Raw genomic sequence first — 17,209 nt, forward strand, 5'->3', positions numbered from 1 at the left:
ATATCAGAAGATCACCAAGGCATTTTAAAGCAAAATGTGTTACCCAGTGTCCGAAAACTGGTTTGAGGTGAAGGTCATGGGTTTTTCAGCAGGATAACAACCCACAGCACACATCCAGCAGCACAAAAGAATGGTTGAAAAGGAAAAGATGGATCATTTTAAACTGGCCAGCAGTGAGTCCTGACCTAAATCCCATTGAAAACTTTTGGAGAGAGCTGAAATCTGCCATTGCAAAAATGACTCATGCAAACTTAAAGGAGCTTGAACACATAACAATGGAAGAGTGGCAGAAATTACCAGCAGACTGATGCAGGAAGGTTCTAGATGGTTACAAGAAACATTTAGAGGCTGCCATTGTTGCCAAATGTTCTGCAACCAAACATTAGTGAACGGTACTAATAAATGTGTCTGGGGTACATTTTTTGTTTGTATTATTTCACTATTATGTGAGTTTTGTTTTTTTTATTTTCTTTTGTTCAGTAACCATGGATATTTTATTGTTTTAAATTTTATATTGATGATGCAAAATTGCTTAATTTGTATTTATTTATGAAGATATTCTAAATTCTGTACTTAAAATTCAGGGGTGCCATTAATTTTCACCAGGAATGCAATTTGTTTTTGTTGTCTGGAAAGAACTCTGTAATTCTGGTAGTAATTATAAGAAAATAGGAATTTCCTTGAAAGGAAATTTCACTTTAAACTCACTTTAAACCCAAATAAATATAAAATATTCGTTTACAACTGAAATGTTTTTTTTTTTCATACATGAAGAAATGCTTGCTATTGACATATTTCAGTTATGCATGTTCAGATGACCTGCAATGTATTTACTAGATTCTCTAGGTTACACAAACAAGTAATTGGAATTAATCAACTGAAAGTGTATGAGATGAACTCTGTCTCTATTCTGCCTGTAATTAATCACGTAGTTCTTTCAAGGAAATGATTCCAGAAAAACATGGAACCATTAAAAACGCATTACTGCTCTGGTTTGCTCCACGAACTCCACAGAAAGTTACCAGAGTGAAGGTCCCATACTGACAGTCTAACACTGACCTATTGCATTTGTACATTTACATACTGCAATGACATTTTGACCTGTGTTATTGCTGTTTTGTTGGGCACATTAAGCACAATAGGGGTAAAATAAAAATTATCGATCTCAGTTCTCTTTTGGCAAACAACCAAAACAGTTAATCTTATGTTTTGAATTTTGAGTGTCAGTCAGTGTGTCATTTTTGACATTACAACTGTAATGTGAAGAACTCACAATCATTCACTATCTGACATAACAATAAAGGCTGCAGTTTCACAGTGACAACATACTGTGGTTAACCTGTAAATGAACACAGTAAAACCAAACATATTTGCCAGCAACACTTGACCCTCTTCAGTTTCAGTATAGTGTATCATATAGCTTACTCTGCCCTTTGCTAGTCTGAAATCAAATTCATTAGATTTGCAGTATGCAAGCGGATGTTTCATGTTATCTTTCTTTAGATTTATTCTTCATAAAATGTGATTGTAACAGTTGTGAAATGGGATTCTACCAAAATTTCTGATCTCCATGCAACAACAGTAACAGATAGATGTTAAGAAATGTCAAGTTAACTCATAGGTTGGGAGCGAAGACAATGGTTAAGACATACAGTAACTGCTAATATACACACACATCATAAGAAATAATATCAACAAAAGGTACATAATCTCAATATTAATTTTGAACAATTTGGAAAAAAAACAAAACCAAAAAACGTTGTTGTTGTTATTTAGCGTACTACTGCATGCAGTGCTAACCAGTGGTTTGAGGGAAGCTAAACAGTAAGGTTCATCGGGGGAAACTGTCCTTTAACTGAAGGGGGTAGGTTTGGTTTTAACTTTGGTAGGGACATTTTTTATTGGACAAGTAATAGGCAAATTTGTGTGTGTGTGTGTGTGTACTTGCTCACGTGCACAAACACGAGTTTGGTTCCGCAAAAATGGCTGCTTTATGCAATATGCATGTTCTTATATAACTTGCCCAAAACAGGATTCATATTTGTATTTGCATGGATTTTTTTTTATATTTAAAGTGATGTTTCGTTTTGTTAATGTGAGTCTGTGACTTAAATTTTAAATATGATAGAGTCTAACTCCAATTTATGCTATTCTGTTATAACAAACTGTCTGCTGTCAGTCATTTTCAAACCTCAACTGAGATTCTGCGGCTCTGTCCTTTCTTTCAGTCTGTTGATTTGACTCAAGCGTTTCCCGCAAATAATAAAGTTATGCTTCAACCTATCTTACTTATCTTTAAACCCTCCCAATCAACATTTAATCAGCTCATTAACTTACAGCCAGTCCTTTCACTATTACATCAAAGCTCGACTGAGACCCTGCAGTTCCACCTGCAAAACCTAAATCCTAAAAATGATGCATGACATTCACAAACAAACACATCAGTTAGACATGCTATGGCTAATTTTGCATATTGAAGTAATGTTTATGTCATAAAGACCCATACAGTAATAAAATTTATTCTGATCCACACACGAACAGTGTGCGTGGGGAGTGAGGGTGTCAGTTTCGTAATCATCAGGGTAGGGCTGTACAAGTTACTGATGTCAAAGATGATATTAGTTGTTTGCTTATCTTTAAACACTTAAACAAACTCTTATTAGAGATGTTATTTCTTACACTTAGGTTCTTATTTTAAAAAGGTTCTGATTTCCACCATACTTTGCCTTTATGGGGGCATTTTTGCCTAAAGTTATGACAACAATGGTCGACGTTAGCATAGCACGCCAACCAGAATTGGCAGCCGGCCTGATTATTCTTGCTCGCTAGGATTACTCTTAATGTAAATTTGGTGGTATCATCAGGTCAGGTCTGGTAACTCTATGCTGCTCAGACCTTTCTGTGGTAACACTATAAGTAATTAAAATGACAGCTGACAGTTTGAGCTCATTAAAGATACTGTTAGGGACAATTAAGCCCCCTAACATTGGAAGGAATACACTTTACTGTCCATACCTAAATCTACGCCTATGTTACAACTACGTTCAATGTTGACTCTCTACCCTTCTGAAATGTCCTAGTCTGGTTCCATACCTCTGAATCATGGTCCCATGTCTTACTTTAGTCCAGGTTTCAAACCTCCGGTGTTGAACTTGTGAATAGCTGTTTGAAAAACTGGTTTGGGAATTATGAGAAAGAGGACAATGACCACATAGTGGTGCTATCGACACCAAAAACTAGTCACTTGCTGCTTGTCCCATGATAAGCCGAATGCTGTGTTCAGACCGACACAGCCTCATTAGTTTCAATGAGACCATTGTGTTGGCACAATTGATTATCTTATAATGTGAACAGCACCATTCTACTGTTTACTTCATAGTGATCGTAACAGAGGATAAAATGATTGTTGACATGCTTTCCTGTTGTAAAATTCTGTATTATAAGGTATAAACCAACGTGATAAGCTTTCTAACTCATAAATCTATTTGTCAACCTGGACTTCCTAGATTCATCTTTTCACCAGAACCTATAGTAACACACCCCCACTAACACAGCCCATGGTATTTATTGCCCTCGGTGAAGAGAAAAAAAGTACACTAAAGACAGAAGTTTTTATTTTTACTTTCTCTCTTTGCTCCTATTCCCTTCTATATCAGAGGTCCTCATCAAGTTTTTGCTTATTGCTTCTCTGTAAACTTGCTCAACTTATGCTAACTGGATGCTGGGTAAAGCAGCCTCAGTGCAACTCAAAATTACCTCGTCAGGCTGAAATGACGTAAAGCAGATCACGAATTCCTATCAGATGCTAGTTTCACCGAAGAAGAGGGAACATAAACAGGAATCATCGGATTCAACAAAAAGTTTTTTTTTTACAAAAAAAAACAAACTAGTTCCAACACTGATGAAAACTGATTCAAAATGTCAGTGAATCCTTAAAGGTTTTAATCCCTATGTTAGGATTTAAATTGAGGATTAAGTTTATATTCTCTAGGCATAGCTGAAGTTAAAGTATAATTATAATAATTTTATACCTGGATGTAATTCTCATTGTTGTCTGACTAATGGGTCATGCTTACTCTGCACTCTCCACCTCCTATGTAGAAATGTGGAGAACCCAGAAACAGAAAGTACCCAGACTCCTTAGTAACATACGTGTAGAACTGTATCACTCATTCTTCATTCCCAATGGAACTATTTGTACTTTTACCTAAACAGTCTATTTCGGGACATACCATATGATCCCAAACTCAAACACAAAATTTCTTATAATTTTATGATAATCTATATTAATAGTATTCTTAACAAAAATGTTTTCTTTTGAACTCAAACAGTTGGATCCATTTGTTCAGACCTGCAGACCTGCAGATAAAAAGTAACAGGCTGTCTGAGGCCTCTCACTCAATTTTGAGTTTTTAAACATGTTTGTACTTGGGCATTATTTTCTGTGTCAATCCCATGTGTTGCTTCTATGCACCAGAAGACATTTACATAAAGTCAAACCTTTCTAAGCCTTCCATTATTGAATACTTGTTGCACCTTTGCACCATTGATGCCTGTGCCTCCTAGTGTAGCAGGTTTTAATTGACAATGACTGACATCTAGCTGCTTTTGTATCTTTATAGCTGCATGAGTGAATAATCTGCTTAAATCAGAAGAACTATGATGAAAATCCATTCAAAGCTTTTGAGGTATTTTGCTCGTTTGCATTACACACACACACACACACACACACACACACACACACACACACACACACACACATGCGCGCACACACATACGCGCACACACATATACGCGCACACACACAGCCCACGGTCCATCAGTCAGCTTTGTCCTTCTTCCTTGGTGTGACTTTACTTGCCACCACAGATCCCACTGCTCCGACACCTTCTGTAACCATGGAGACACTCCCTTTGACCAGTCCTACACTGGCTGCCGGCACACTGGTCACAGCTGTCTTGGTGAGCTCAAAACTTTTAGTTCCTACCCATGCAACACCCCCTAGGGTTGCACCAACAACGTTTCGTGTCATGCTGAACAGGCCGCCACCCACTCTCCACATGACTCCTCCTTCTGGCATGGAGTGGTCCTTATCTGTATCTGAGACAGACAAAGACAGAGAATCAGAGACAGAGATACAGAGAGAAGAGAGAGACAGAGATAGAGAGAAAGATAAGAGACAGAGAGATAAAGACAGATATTAAGAGACAGGGAGACAGACAGAGACAGGATTGAATTAAATTTAAAAACATCTCTATTAAACTACAACAAACAGAAGAATGACAAATTATATGAAATCATAAGTCCTTTTCAGACATGGAATAAGTAACATTGATGGCTTCATCTATCTGTTAAAGTGATAGCCTTTTGTCATTCAGTCAAAGGTGTCTGTATGTTAATTTTCCTTACCGATTTTTTCAGAGATGACAGGACAGGACATTTATGGGAAGACACAATGTATGGCGATATTTGAGAAAGAGGGAGAGAGAGACAGTGGTAACGCAGGCAAGTTAAAAATTTTACGATTGCAAGGAAGAAGTCTGTTTTCTGTTCTCTCAGAGGCTGCACCACTGATTTCAGAACTTATTTTGGTTTTATAAATTACTTAACCATTGTGTCATGCATTTTGTCTCTCTCTTTCTCTCTCTCTTTGCATGTTTTACTTTGTGCTACTATGGACTTCACGTTAATCTGACCGCATTCAATTCAAACTTGTGATGTGTTGAAATTGATGTGGAATTGTTACTAGATCCAACCTGGTAAGATTGCCATCGTGAATTTTATGTTAAAGTTATCAGGGTGTTTCTTCAGACATGAGACCAACATGTTAAATTTCCACCAGATTAACACAGAGAGGTGCATGCACATATTCTCCATGGATGTTTGAAAAGAGCTTGACATGGCACTGCAACCCAGCCTTGCTGCCAATTTGTCCCAGTGGGCCCAAGAAATATATTCCCCATATACCACCATTATAAAAGAGACATTATAAAACTTTTGACAGGACACCTGTAAACTTCACACAAGGTCAGCTTTCACGCTTTTATTATGAATTTTTAATCCATGGAGGTTTTACATTTGCAAAACTTTCCCAGAGCCTTGAAAAGTGACACCAGTTAAAATATGTGACACCATCTCTTTGTAAAAATCTATGGGCCAATAGGAACACACGGGTTGCAGCCGGAGAGGGAAACACTGATGTGCGTGTGACCTGGACCACATAACGCAGAAGCAAACCAGGAAGTGGGGACATTTCTTTGGCTTATGTAGTGGGTGAGCTATGTTTATTCAAATGAATGGGTTCCATTTTTTGAGCTTAGTATCCAGTTTTTATGATACATCCATCACTGGAAAATCTGATCCAAAATCCAAAAATCTGATTTTGCTGGTTTTCCATATACATTGTTTTGCTACAGCTCATAAGCAATTAATCAGATACCAGCCCTGTAGCACCCTAAACATTTCCTCAAGCCTAGGACATTGAACAAACAGGTGGGCCAGGTTCTCAACCTTATCACAGAATGGCTTCTGTAACTGAACGACTTCTGTAACTGTGAAGCCGTAAGAGTGGCATACCAGTTTCAAGCAGCGCCAATCATTAGGAAATGGCATGTGTCTGTGGAAAATGAGCGACATATTGTGTGTGAGGATCAGCATACAAACAGTAGCACACCACTAAGATATCAGCATATGCCACTTAAATGGGACTGCTATCATGTTCAACTGACAGATTTACACTTCCCACCGGTATAGGCATTATAAAACTGGTATACCACTAGCAGATCAGATAAAGATCCTTGTAGCCAGCTATCCCTATATAAGACATAGCTACCATTGCTTGAACTTTATGGCCTATTTAGACCATCATTTAAACAGCAGAATTTCAGAGCAACATGAATTCATTTTAATGGAATTAACATGATCACCAAATCTACTCGCAGAGGAAAAGTCACCCCGCAATGAATATTTTGCTTCAAGACCATCTTTACTGAACTTGCTGAACACGCAAATGAGCTACTGCAAACTGACCTTTGAGGGAATACAGAGCTCACAACAGAGGAGGCTATCAAACCCTATAAGCTGTGTTTTACTATAAGGTTTTACTAAACCTTTCTTTGGTGGAGTATAACCTGCTCCATAAAACAGTCACAGATTACAGTCAGTTGTGAGACAGGACTTGATGGTAAAAATATGTGTAAAAAGGTTAATTTATGTTTGTGACCAAGTTAGCTAGCTTGTTAACTGAAGGTTAGCAAGTCAGCCAGCTCGGAGAGCTATTGTGACTGACTATTCCTAGCATTTTCCCTGTTGGCTACTGTGTAAGTAGTTAGCTCAACTCTGTTTTTCAACTAGCCATGTGAGTAATTACTGATTAAGTCACCAAACTGAAATTAATTTCACCAAACTGAAGATGAAGTTGGCGTTCCACTTTTTGTCTGATGCACTAGCCTTTTGCTTGCACAACACAGCTGATAACCTGGCAGCGCAGCCGCTCCCACACTGAAAATCCCCTTAACAGTTTTTGTTGTTTTCACTGTTTTCACTTGTTTTCATTCTGTCCCCAATTCTCTTTCATCCAAGTTGAAAGAGAAATATTGCACGGCTAGTAGACATTCCCAGCTCTAGGTGCATCATGAATCACTGTCACACCAGAGGGCATGCATTACCATTAATGCTTGGAATATCTCTAAGTTACAGCTTATTATGTGAAACTGCTTTTGTTGTAAAACTAGTTCTTGATAGGGGTCATGTGAAAAACTGACCTGCGGAAAATCTACCAGAGCCCAACGTGCATTAATACATTTTTACAAAAGACAGACCCAATCCAAAAGGGACCTGAGGACAGTGAGACCACATAGACACAAGGATATAGATCTCATCCAGGACACGTGAAGATGTGGTTCCTCACCATGTGTGTTTTCCTCTTGGAGGTATGGGCGAATTTCCTCCTGTTCTCTGTCCTCAAAGCTGTGATAGTTATTGGAGTCAACAGGAGATGAGCGGCCCTCCTCCTCCACCTCCTGCTGTGAAGTCAGCACCTGAAAGATAGCATGAACTGCTGATATTACAGGGTGCAAATAGTTCTTCACAGAAAAACTGAACTATTTATTGAAAAAGAAACTGTCCCAAAGAAGCTGTCCACAGAAAGGTGTATCCTGAATGACACTGTTTCTTGAGAAATTTGCCCTTGAGTTTTTGATTAACTTAGGAAATAGAATTTTATATTTGAAATCTATAATAATAATATAATATGTATAATGTTTTCCTTCATCCTCATCTTTTTGCACGTTACAACGTCAACACATTTTAATCGAGAAACTTAATTCAGTATTTAAAATTTCAGCAATTCCTCATTTTTTTTGATAACATTCATTCTTCTTAAGTTTGCTTTTTTTGGTCATTTTCGTCTCGGTCAAATGACTGTGACCACCTCAACTCATTCATACTTTAACTTAAAAACTTAATTCAAAATAGAAACTGCTCACAACACTTGGGACTTTCACACATTAATATCTATATTTTTTAAGTTCAAGTATCATATTCCATTGAGATCTTAAAACCCTTGACATTACATAGTAAGGCACTCTGTGTTTCAGATGTTCAAATCTTGACAAAAAATGTTCTTAAACGTCTTCACACTCCCATAATTTCCACATTTCATGCAACGACTAAGGCTAAAAAACAGACAAATTTATCTGTCTTATCTCTTACAAAATGTAACTATCTAAGCAACTGCATGTATAAAATTTGTGCCATGAGCCTAAGAGTAACGGGACAGCCATCCAAATGCCCTACTAAGTCCAATGTTTACTGTTCCCAGCAATTTCAAAAGGAAAACAGAAAATGATGAGAAAATTTAAAAATTGCTTTATTTCCCACATTTTTGTCAATAGAAACATACTGTATTTCATAGCAACACACTCACCAGAGTTCATTCTCTCAGCTGCAGCACATTAAACAGCATGTAAGCTTACCTAAAATGCCACTTCCATGTGTTAAGAAGCTGGTGTGGTTATTACTCTTCAATACTATTGCTAACAACACCCTGCCCATGGCCTGTAAGCTACGGTGCAAGTATGCTTACGCTCCCCTGTTAGTGTTCCATAGAGCTAAACTTGCCAGCTGCTGTCAATCGAACACAGGCACACCACTCAAGCTGGCTGAGACGAAAAACAGCATTTCTGATATTTCCCCAAAGACCTTTGTTTCTTCATTTTAATATTAAAAAGTATTAATAATACATTAAAAAATGTGTTGACATTTTTGACCAAATGTGGGATGACTAAATGTATTTTAAGTTGGACTTTAAGTGACACATCTGAAATTTCCTTTTAAAGGAGAAGTAAGCAATTCTGGAAAGACTGTTGATATTTTAACTCAACAGCGAAAGAAATACATATCTCCCCCTTCAGTATTCCTTCAGAAGCTCCAACATGTTTAGTATACTGCTCTTTGCTAATGATAAAAATAGTCAGCTATGGAATCTGTGTAATTTTTGCCACCATCCACTAGAGAGAGGACACAAATAAATTCCCATCCACACACTTTAACTTTCCCTCATAAAATATATCAAAATGCTTGTACTGTAGGCCATTGTAAAGGAGCAGCGTAAATTAAAGAAAGGATAGGATTTTGATTGGCTTCATTTTAGTCAAAAGCAATCTTTATAATATGCTGAGACTGGCTCAGATAGTGGTCCTTAGGATTGGCTCAGGACATATCTAGATATTTTACAATATGTTACACTAAACAACTAACAAGTGTAGTGCTTTGTATGTTTTTTTCATATTGTGATATATGAAGGATCTCATCTACATCAGCATGCTACACATTTCAGTTAGTGACTTTTGGCATTTTTGACCCAACTGTATAATCAAAAAAAGGTGTGAGGATGTTTGTACGTTCTGATAGGGTGTCTTAAAAATTAGTTAAAAGAAACACTGCGCTTTGGATTATATATGATTTTTCCACTGCACTTAAGGAAAAGACATTTTGTACACTATCCAATCCAGCTTGATTGGATTTTGTGTTGTATTGTAGGTTTTGTAGCTGACAGGAGAAGCTGAACCAGAGGCAAGTTGACCTTGCACAAAGGCAGTATCCATGGCCTACTGTTTCTGTGCATATTTGCTGCCTTGGGAGCATGGTAAGGCAACCATTACATCTGTGTGTTTACTGTAGTCATTAAATTCTCCAATAAAGTTGACCTTTCATGTGGCCATTATTCAATATTTCTTTTTTCAGGATCAGCTGTAAGTGGATGCTGGGAATCATTATAATTACCTGGGGTTAACTAGGGAGACTGAATTAAGTACAAACTTCAATTTCAAATTGTTGCTTTCATATTCAAATTAATGCATCGCACCAGTAGCATTCTACCCATTAGGGTATAAATGTTTTACCAGAGGATGAAGGTGATCAGTCAAAACAACTTTGTACTGATTTTTAGTGAACCTTCCCTCTAAGGGGACAAATGGACCAGAACCGTGCCAGCAAAATGCCCTCCACAGCATAACAGAGCCACCAGATCCCCTCACTGTAGGGGTCAAGCATTCAGGCCTGTACTGTTGTCTTGGTGTACGCCACACATGCACTCACCCACTTATTGAGAACATGGTGAAGGATGACTCATCTGACCATATGACTTTCACTCTGTGGACCAGTGCCTATGGTTTTTGCAGGACTAAACTCTCAAACATGCATTCATCTTTGTAATGAGAGGTTATACACAGCAACCTTACTATAATATTCCTCTTTATGTAATTGTTGACGGATTGTTGTTGCTGACATAGTCTGATCATGTCTTGCATTGACATTCTCAGTTACCTGAGGAAGAGTTGGTCTTCTCTTTCTCCTAACATATTACTCTAATGCACAAGCATCACAGTCATCAAATGTTCCCTGTTGAAAATCGCCTCCAACCCTATTTACTGATGTCTTTCCCATAGATCTAAATGCAGATATCACTGTTCCTATTGAAACACTAGGAGGTTGAGCAGTTTTTGTGACTGAGGCTCCTGCCATCTGTGCCCCAACAATGAATCTTCTTTCAAAGTCACTAAGATCTTTTCTTCTTGCCATCTTGATACAAAATCAAAATCAACTCAAAATGCACAACATTTTCATACATGCCACAGAGCATGAATGGATGTTAATTACTTTGTGTAATAGTGCAACTCTATGGAAACATCGGCATTCGTTAAGTTTCTCCACTCATTTAGGTTTTCTTTGAATTTATCATCCGTCTGTACATTGTTAATATTGCCCTGGGAAGTACATGAGACTGAAAAGTCTTGAGTCTGAAGAAACCATGGCTGCCATACACTGTGTTTTTCGCCAGAACAAGAGAAAGCACTGTTTGCACAGCCCTCTGGTGCGGATCAACCATTTCCTGAGGGAAAACCATAATCCTCTCAAGATCCTTAATGGCAACATTATAACAGACTAATACAGGCAGCCCAGAGAGGAAATTGTCCTCTTACTGGGTAGGATTGAGCAAAGTCTTGCCTGTGCAACCATTTATAATTTTACACCGTCTCTTCAAGTGCAGCTCCACGTAATGCTGAGAGCTTCCTCCAAGTCTTAAGGACAGATGGCACCTTTGTCCCCATTCTGACACCCGCAGTAAGATGCTGACACATTTTTTCTATTGGAAGGGGTACAAAGCCATCAACTGCCAGGTGATATCTGACCATCTGGGCCTGATCACAGACATCATGGCAAGGCCTGCCTGGCACGTGGCATAACTCATTTCAAACTCCTCCATAGGACAGCAAACAGGAAGTGAACCCCCTGACTAGACAAACTGTGAAACAAGACTAGGTCAAAGCCTAGTATATGGCTTGACTGCACTTTATCTGTTTGCTTTTCTGCTACTGTCTGTTCTCAGATATACAGTATTTTAATACAGCCGAATTCCCAATAAAGCTGTTCTCATTCACGCTTTTTCTGTTTCTGTTGTCAGACAACGGACAAGTGTGAAATAGTGGCTGAAATGTGGCCTATTAAGACTATATGTTAACCAGCAGTCACTTCCAAGCCATTTCCAAGCTGCTGCTGTCCACTGCTAGAATCCTGATTTAATAACCGCAAAGGCGTCCGACAAAATCATCACACACATAAGTTAAAGATAACAGCTTTGCTGTGATTTTGGCTATATTTACCTGTAAAATGATCACTCAAACAAAAAGTCAGAAGGTCATTCACGTCAATATCAGCTGCAGTGCAGTCAACTGAATGAAAACCAGAGAGAGGTGTGCCTGCAGAGGGAAAGCCCATCCTTGCGCTCACGGGCAATACTGCCAACTCTTTTCTATGGAAAGTAGCTGAGGTTTGTCCAAAAAGTCGTTAGATTTGTCACTAGATACTTTTGTGAAAAAAAGTCACTTAATGGTGTGAAAAGTCAGTAAATCTAGTGACAAATGCAATTGCAATTCATTTTGAACAGCCAATTGGGAAACTCCAACACTCAGCCAGCTGACCAATTGTGTTACTTCATCACTCAATCAGTCAGTCAGCAACAGACATTTGTGTTTATAGGGCTGGCCCCACTGTTGCAGTCCAGCTAAAAATCATACTGCTCTATTACCAGGAAAGAAGGGGGCAACATTTAGGGAGGACTTTCGACTTATCAGCTATGATCATTTCATTGTGAAACAAAAAAAGGTTCGGGAACCTGAGGCATTATCATCTGTATAACAGGTTCAATGATTTTGTTTGCTATCTGTTTATATGGATACTAATGGGAATGATTTATTATGACTTTAAAAATGTCCTGAGAAGGTTTAGGATTTCACATCTCAATATATGTAGCCTTAATTATAAAGTTCATGAGGTTACTAGCTTGCTAAATAATGAGAATTTACATATACATGTAATTTAAGAAACTCATTTGGATGCATCACTGAATGATAATAAAAATGCAGTGTCATGAGACTGGTTTTAGAAAAGATTGTTCGTAGTAATGATTTTATCAGAGACATAAAGCAGATACATCAGAGTGTGTGCAATTAATAAGTTATTCACACAAGTTGTTAGAAGGCTCACAAGCTTGCACCGTTTAGGGAAATTTACAGGCTGGATGAAGATCAGAGAGCCCTAATGGCTTAGAGGGTCAGACGGAAAAAGGTGGCAAATATGTCTGGCAGTGCAGCTAATTGGAGGTCATGCCGTTGACTTCAAAACATAGATAAAAAATTAATACGAAAATTACCTGTTTGTCAGGATAATTAATAAATAGGATAAATGAAATTAAATAGTGAGAAACTCTAGTTATACCGTAAATGTTTACTAAATTGAGATTTACACATTACTAAATTAAAACGGGTTGCACCAAAGAAACAAGTTCTTACTTAGGGCTTAGTTGTTACTAAGTATTGACACCTAGTAACTGCTAGATCTAACATCTGCAAAGCTACTTAACCATAGCCTTTTACAACAATAAAACTCGCAACAGACGAGCTAATTGAAAACAGACACAATATTTGCCATCGGCGGGTTGAACCCCAAACAGATCATAAGCGAGCACTTTCACCAGGTCTACAGGTCTGCATTGTGCTTATTTTGCCACCGGCTGGCCACAGAATATTGTCAGAGACACAATTCAAGTTCACAAGAGCACTATGTGCAGAACCATTAGGAGAGTGACTTTCGCACTTTAAAGACACGTCAATAACTATGTCCAACTGTGATCAGGATCAGGCAACCCCTCATCAGATGCAACTTCTTTGAAGTGGCTGATTCCTAGAGAGGTGGGATGAGTTTATGGCACATTTGCTTCAAAATAAAAGCCCCCAGCAGCCACAAGAATGCATATGTAAACATAAAGGGATAGCACTCAATTAATGCCCAGCTTATGAGTGATCAAAATTCCCACATAACTAACTGTGTGATTAGATGGACTGGTTTGAAACATTATCGCTTCATCCTATGCCGTTCCAGTCTCTGGGTTGACTTTGAAGAGAGAAAACTGCCGAGAATGGTCCTGGGAGACCCACCTCTTCTGCACTCACTTGTATCGTTGAGGAGCAATAAGATGTTGTGCACACTAAAACCAGAAATGCCATTGAGTGCTGTATTGGTGTTTTGAAGAGGAGAAAAGAAAAGAAGAAATTTAATAGAGTAAACTAAGTGTGGAAAAATCTATTCATAATCCTAATTTAATTACCAAAAGCATAAATTAATCCTGTATATTTAATTTGCAAAATTGATTGCTAAAGGATAGATTATAAGATGATATGTGATTAACGTGAAATGATGGAGCGCAAAACAAGATTAGTTTCATGTAAAAAGTGTCAGATATTCGCACTGTGTGGCTCTTATTAATGAAAAACATTCATTATGTTAACATAAATTACAATGGATTCTGACAGGGCAGCAGGTGTGTAAATCAAGGTGTAGCTGGAGCATGCGTTTTTCTTCACAATATGGCCATTTTATGTTATGGAAAGTTCCCTTTGAGGAGCCAGCCACTGAACAGAACAGAGGCAAGGACAACCCATTCTATTGGAGGGATGTAGCGGGAGCAACAATTCAAACAAGAGCATACTTCTTAAGGACTCATTTTGCCTAAAGATGTAATAAATCATACAGAAGATTTATGGACAGCTGGTGCAACCCGGTCCTGAAGATATTACACCCTTTATTATTAAATTACAAGGTAACTTAATTTTAAAATCTCTTGATTTTGCCAATTATTTTAATCTTTTTTTTTGTGGAAAAAAAAACTGAAACTGACGGTTTGTTCTTTGTAGCCTCAAACGCTACAAAGGTTATTCATTTATCCAGAAACATGAGGGAAACATTTTTTAAGTGGCAAGAGTTTCCCTATCTGCACCTTCTCTGTACATAGTAAGTAAATGGAAAGAGTGATGTTTGATCAACTTTCACAATATTTGACAGTAAACAAATCGAAAATTTTAGCATGTTTATAAAGAGGTTCACTCTACTGTCACAGCTTTAATGCAGATGACTGATCAGTGGCAAAGTGATACAGACAGAATTAAAATGGTTGGTGCAGTCCCTCTTGATTTTTGATGCAATTAATTTTACAGACCATGATATATTCCCAATAAAACCTGGGGTTTTAATATTTCTACCCCAACAAGATGAGAAGCTTTTTCTCTGGTAGAACACAAAAAGTCTTTTAATGAGCGTTTTTGGTATCAAGGATGGTACATCAAGGTGTCCCCAAAGGAAGTTGCTTGGGACCCTATTTTCTCTATTTTAATGGTTTTTGGCTCAAACCATGCACTACGGAGAGTGCATCAATTGTACCTCTAAATCAAGGGCACCTCTTAGTAACTAGTCAGTGAGGCTAAATTTCTGGGGGTCACTCTTGATGCACAACTATTCAGGGGTACTCACATCAACAGTTTAATTGCAAAAATGGGAAGAGGAATATTTATTATAAGAAGTTGCTTACTCCTAATTGCACCTTGTAGGTTATACAAACCATTTGAACAAAGTCTAATTTTTTAATGTCTGTTTCCTGCAGGTGTTGTATTATTTTCACTTAAAAAAAATATATATATATGTAATTTGCCCAGGAGTGCCCAAGTTTTTCCATAAAACTGTATGTGCTTAGTCAGATTATCAACTGTATTAAACCGTTTGGAAATAGTGCATTAGCTCGAACTGTGTAATTTTCTGGTTTTGTATATGTCCAAAGCAGCTGCTACCTCACCATTTTTTCCACCTGAAACCACCCCTGAATGGGATGTAAGAAAGTAGCAGGAAAAGATCCAAGAAAATCTGTCATTCTCTGTTTCATCGTCTCGTCCTATTGATTATAAGTTTTAATTTATTATTGCGATAGAATGACAAATTCACTCATCTGATATTACAGTCACATTATTTGTCAGTCTGATGAACTGTTACCGTCAGCTACTGTACATATGTGCTCGCAGTTCACCTGTATCATGTTTCTGCACGGCAGTGTATGACTTCGTGACATGTGCAAGCATCTTTGCAGCTAACGTTAGCTCGCGGGGAATTACTTGATCATGCTAACATAACCAGAAATCACAGCAGGGAGCCTGGAGCCTGAAAAACGCTTGCTTTCCATGAAACTGAATTTTACGTGTAGCGTGCGCGTGCGTACGCACGCGCGCGCGCACACACAGACATCTGTGACTTGACATAGCTGGCATTGTGTTATGACGGGCTGTACAGTTACTGAATATCTGCGGTGTCACTGAGACATGAGCTTTGGCTCTCCGGTATTCGTCGTCAGAGACTAAAATCAACCCCAGCACTGTCTCTTACCTTCATTCCGTTACAGCGGCTGCTTTTAAGAAACGTTTCTCTGGTGTATGTTTTTATCGCTCCTCTTCTGTTGTTGTGCTGTCAACCTGAAAGCGGAAGTGACGTCGTGTTGTTTACTGCGTGCTGGTAGCTGTAATGGCAGCGCTCGGCCGCACGCGCTCAGCGGAGACGCACTGGAGGCGCTTTCATTACCGACACAATGTTTAATAAGTTTATCGACAGATATTGTTATTATTTAGAACTTAACTAATCAGAAAGTCCTGTTACAAAAAAATCAATGGACACTGTTTTCACGCTGAAAGTATATGATAATTTAGGCAAACAGTTTTTGTCTTCCATGTGAGAAGAGACACTGGAGTCAACTGTTTGGGTCTGGAAAACATTCAGCCCTATTATTATTGATTGTTCCGTATGATCATAGTAATGGTGGTAATACGTGTCAAATTTAAGACATTGTAAAGTGAATCATTAAACTCACTATTCGGTGATGGTAAACCAGCTTGTAAGCTTGCATTCTAGCTAAGACAAAGTTGCAACTTTTTACACTGGTTCCAGATATGCTTTTGGCGACATAGAGGTTAAATTCGGTTTACCAGGAAGAAATCCTTCAGAATTGAATGGCATTACAAACCACGTAGTGTTACCTCTTTTCTCCGCGTAAGACATCTGAGACAGCATGAGAGAGGAAAAACGTGGTTTTAGAGATGCTCCTCAGCTGGAGCAAGCATGATTGAACAGCTGTTGTGACTTGTTGGTCAAATGAGAGGCAACCAACAAAGAATGTACCCAGGTTTCTTGCTGCTGGTTTGATCTTTGCCACCAGGGGGCAGAGAGGTTTCTGCTGAGTGGACTTTGGACTTTGTAGGACCTAATACAATTCTTTTTGATTTATTTTCCTCCAGCTGCAGGAAGTTCTGGGCCTTCCAATACTTGATTTCAGAGA

At 38.3% G+C, this 17,209-nt stretch overlaps 1 protein-coding gene across 2 annotated transcripts; it reads right to left on the reverse strand.

The window, feature by feature from the left end:
* Positions 1 to 573: 573 nt before the first annotated feature.
* zgc:101566 (uncharacterized protein LOC449823 homolog) lies at positions 574 to 16,969 on the reverse strand. Of its 2 annotated transcripts, XM_040134222.1 has the most exons (4): positions 16,911 to 16,967; positions 16,267 to 16,352; positions 7,910 to 8,039; positions 574 to 5,100 (listed from the first exon to the last, which is right to left on the reverse strand). In XM_040134222.1, the coding sequence occupies exons 2-4, from the start codon at positions 16,270 to 16,272 to the stop codon at positions 4,820 to 4,822; spliced, it is 417 nt and encodes a 138-aa protein (XP_039990156.1). In that variant the 5' UTR covers positions 16,273 to 16,352; positions 16,911 to 16,967; the 3' UTR covers positions 574 to 4,819. The 2 variants fall into 2 exon arrangements, with proteins under 2 accessions (XP_039990156.1, XP_039990155.1); XM_040134221.1 differs by lacking the exon at positions 16,267 to 16,352 and having other exon boundaries at positions 7,910 to 8,056; positions 16,911 to 16,969.
* Between the last annotated feature and the right edge of the window lie 240 nt (positions 16,970 to 17,209).

This window comes from Xiphias gladius, chromosome 8 (assembly GCF_016859285.1).
Source record: "Xiphias gladius isolate SHS-SW01 ecotype Sanya breed wild chromosome 8, ASM1685928v1, whole genome shotgun sequence".
Lineage (NCBI taxonomy): Eukaryota > Metazoa > Chordata > Actinopteri > Istiophoriformes > Xiphiidae > Xiphias > Xiphias gladius.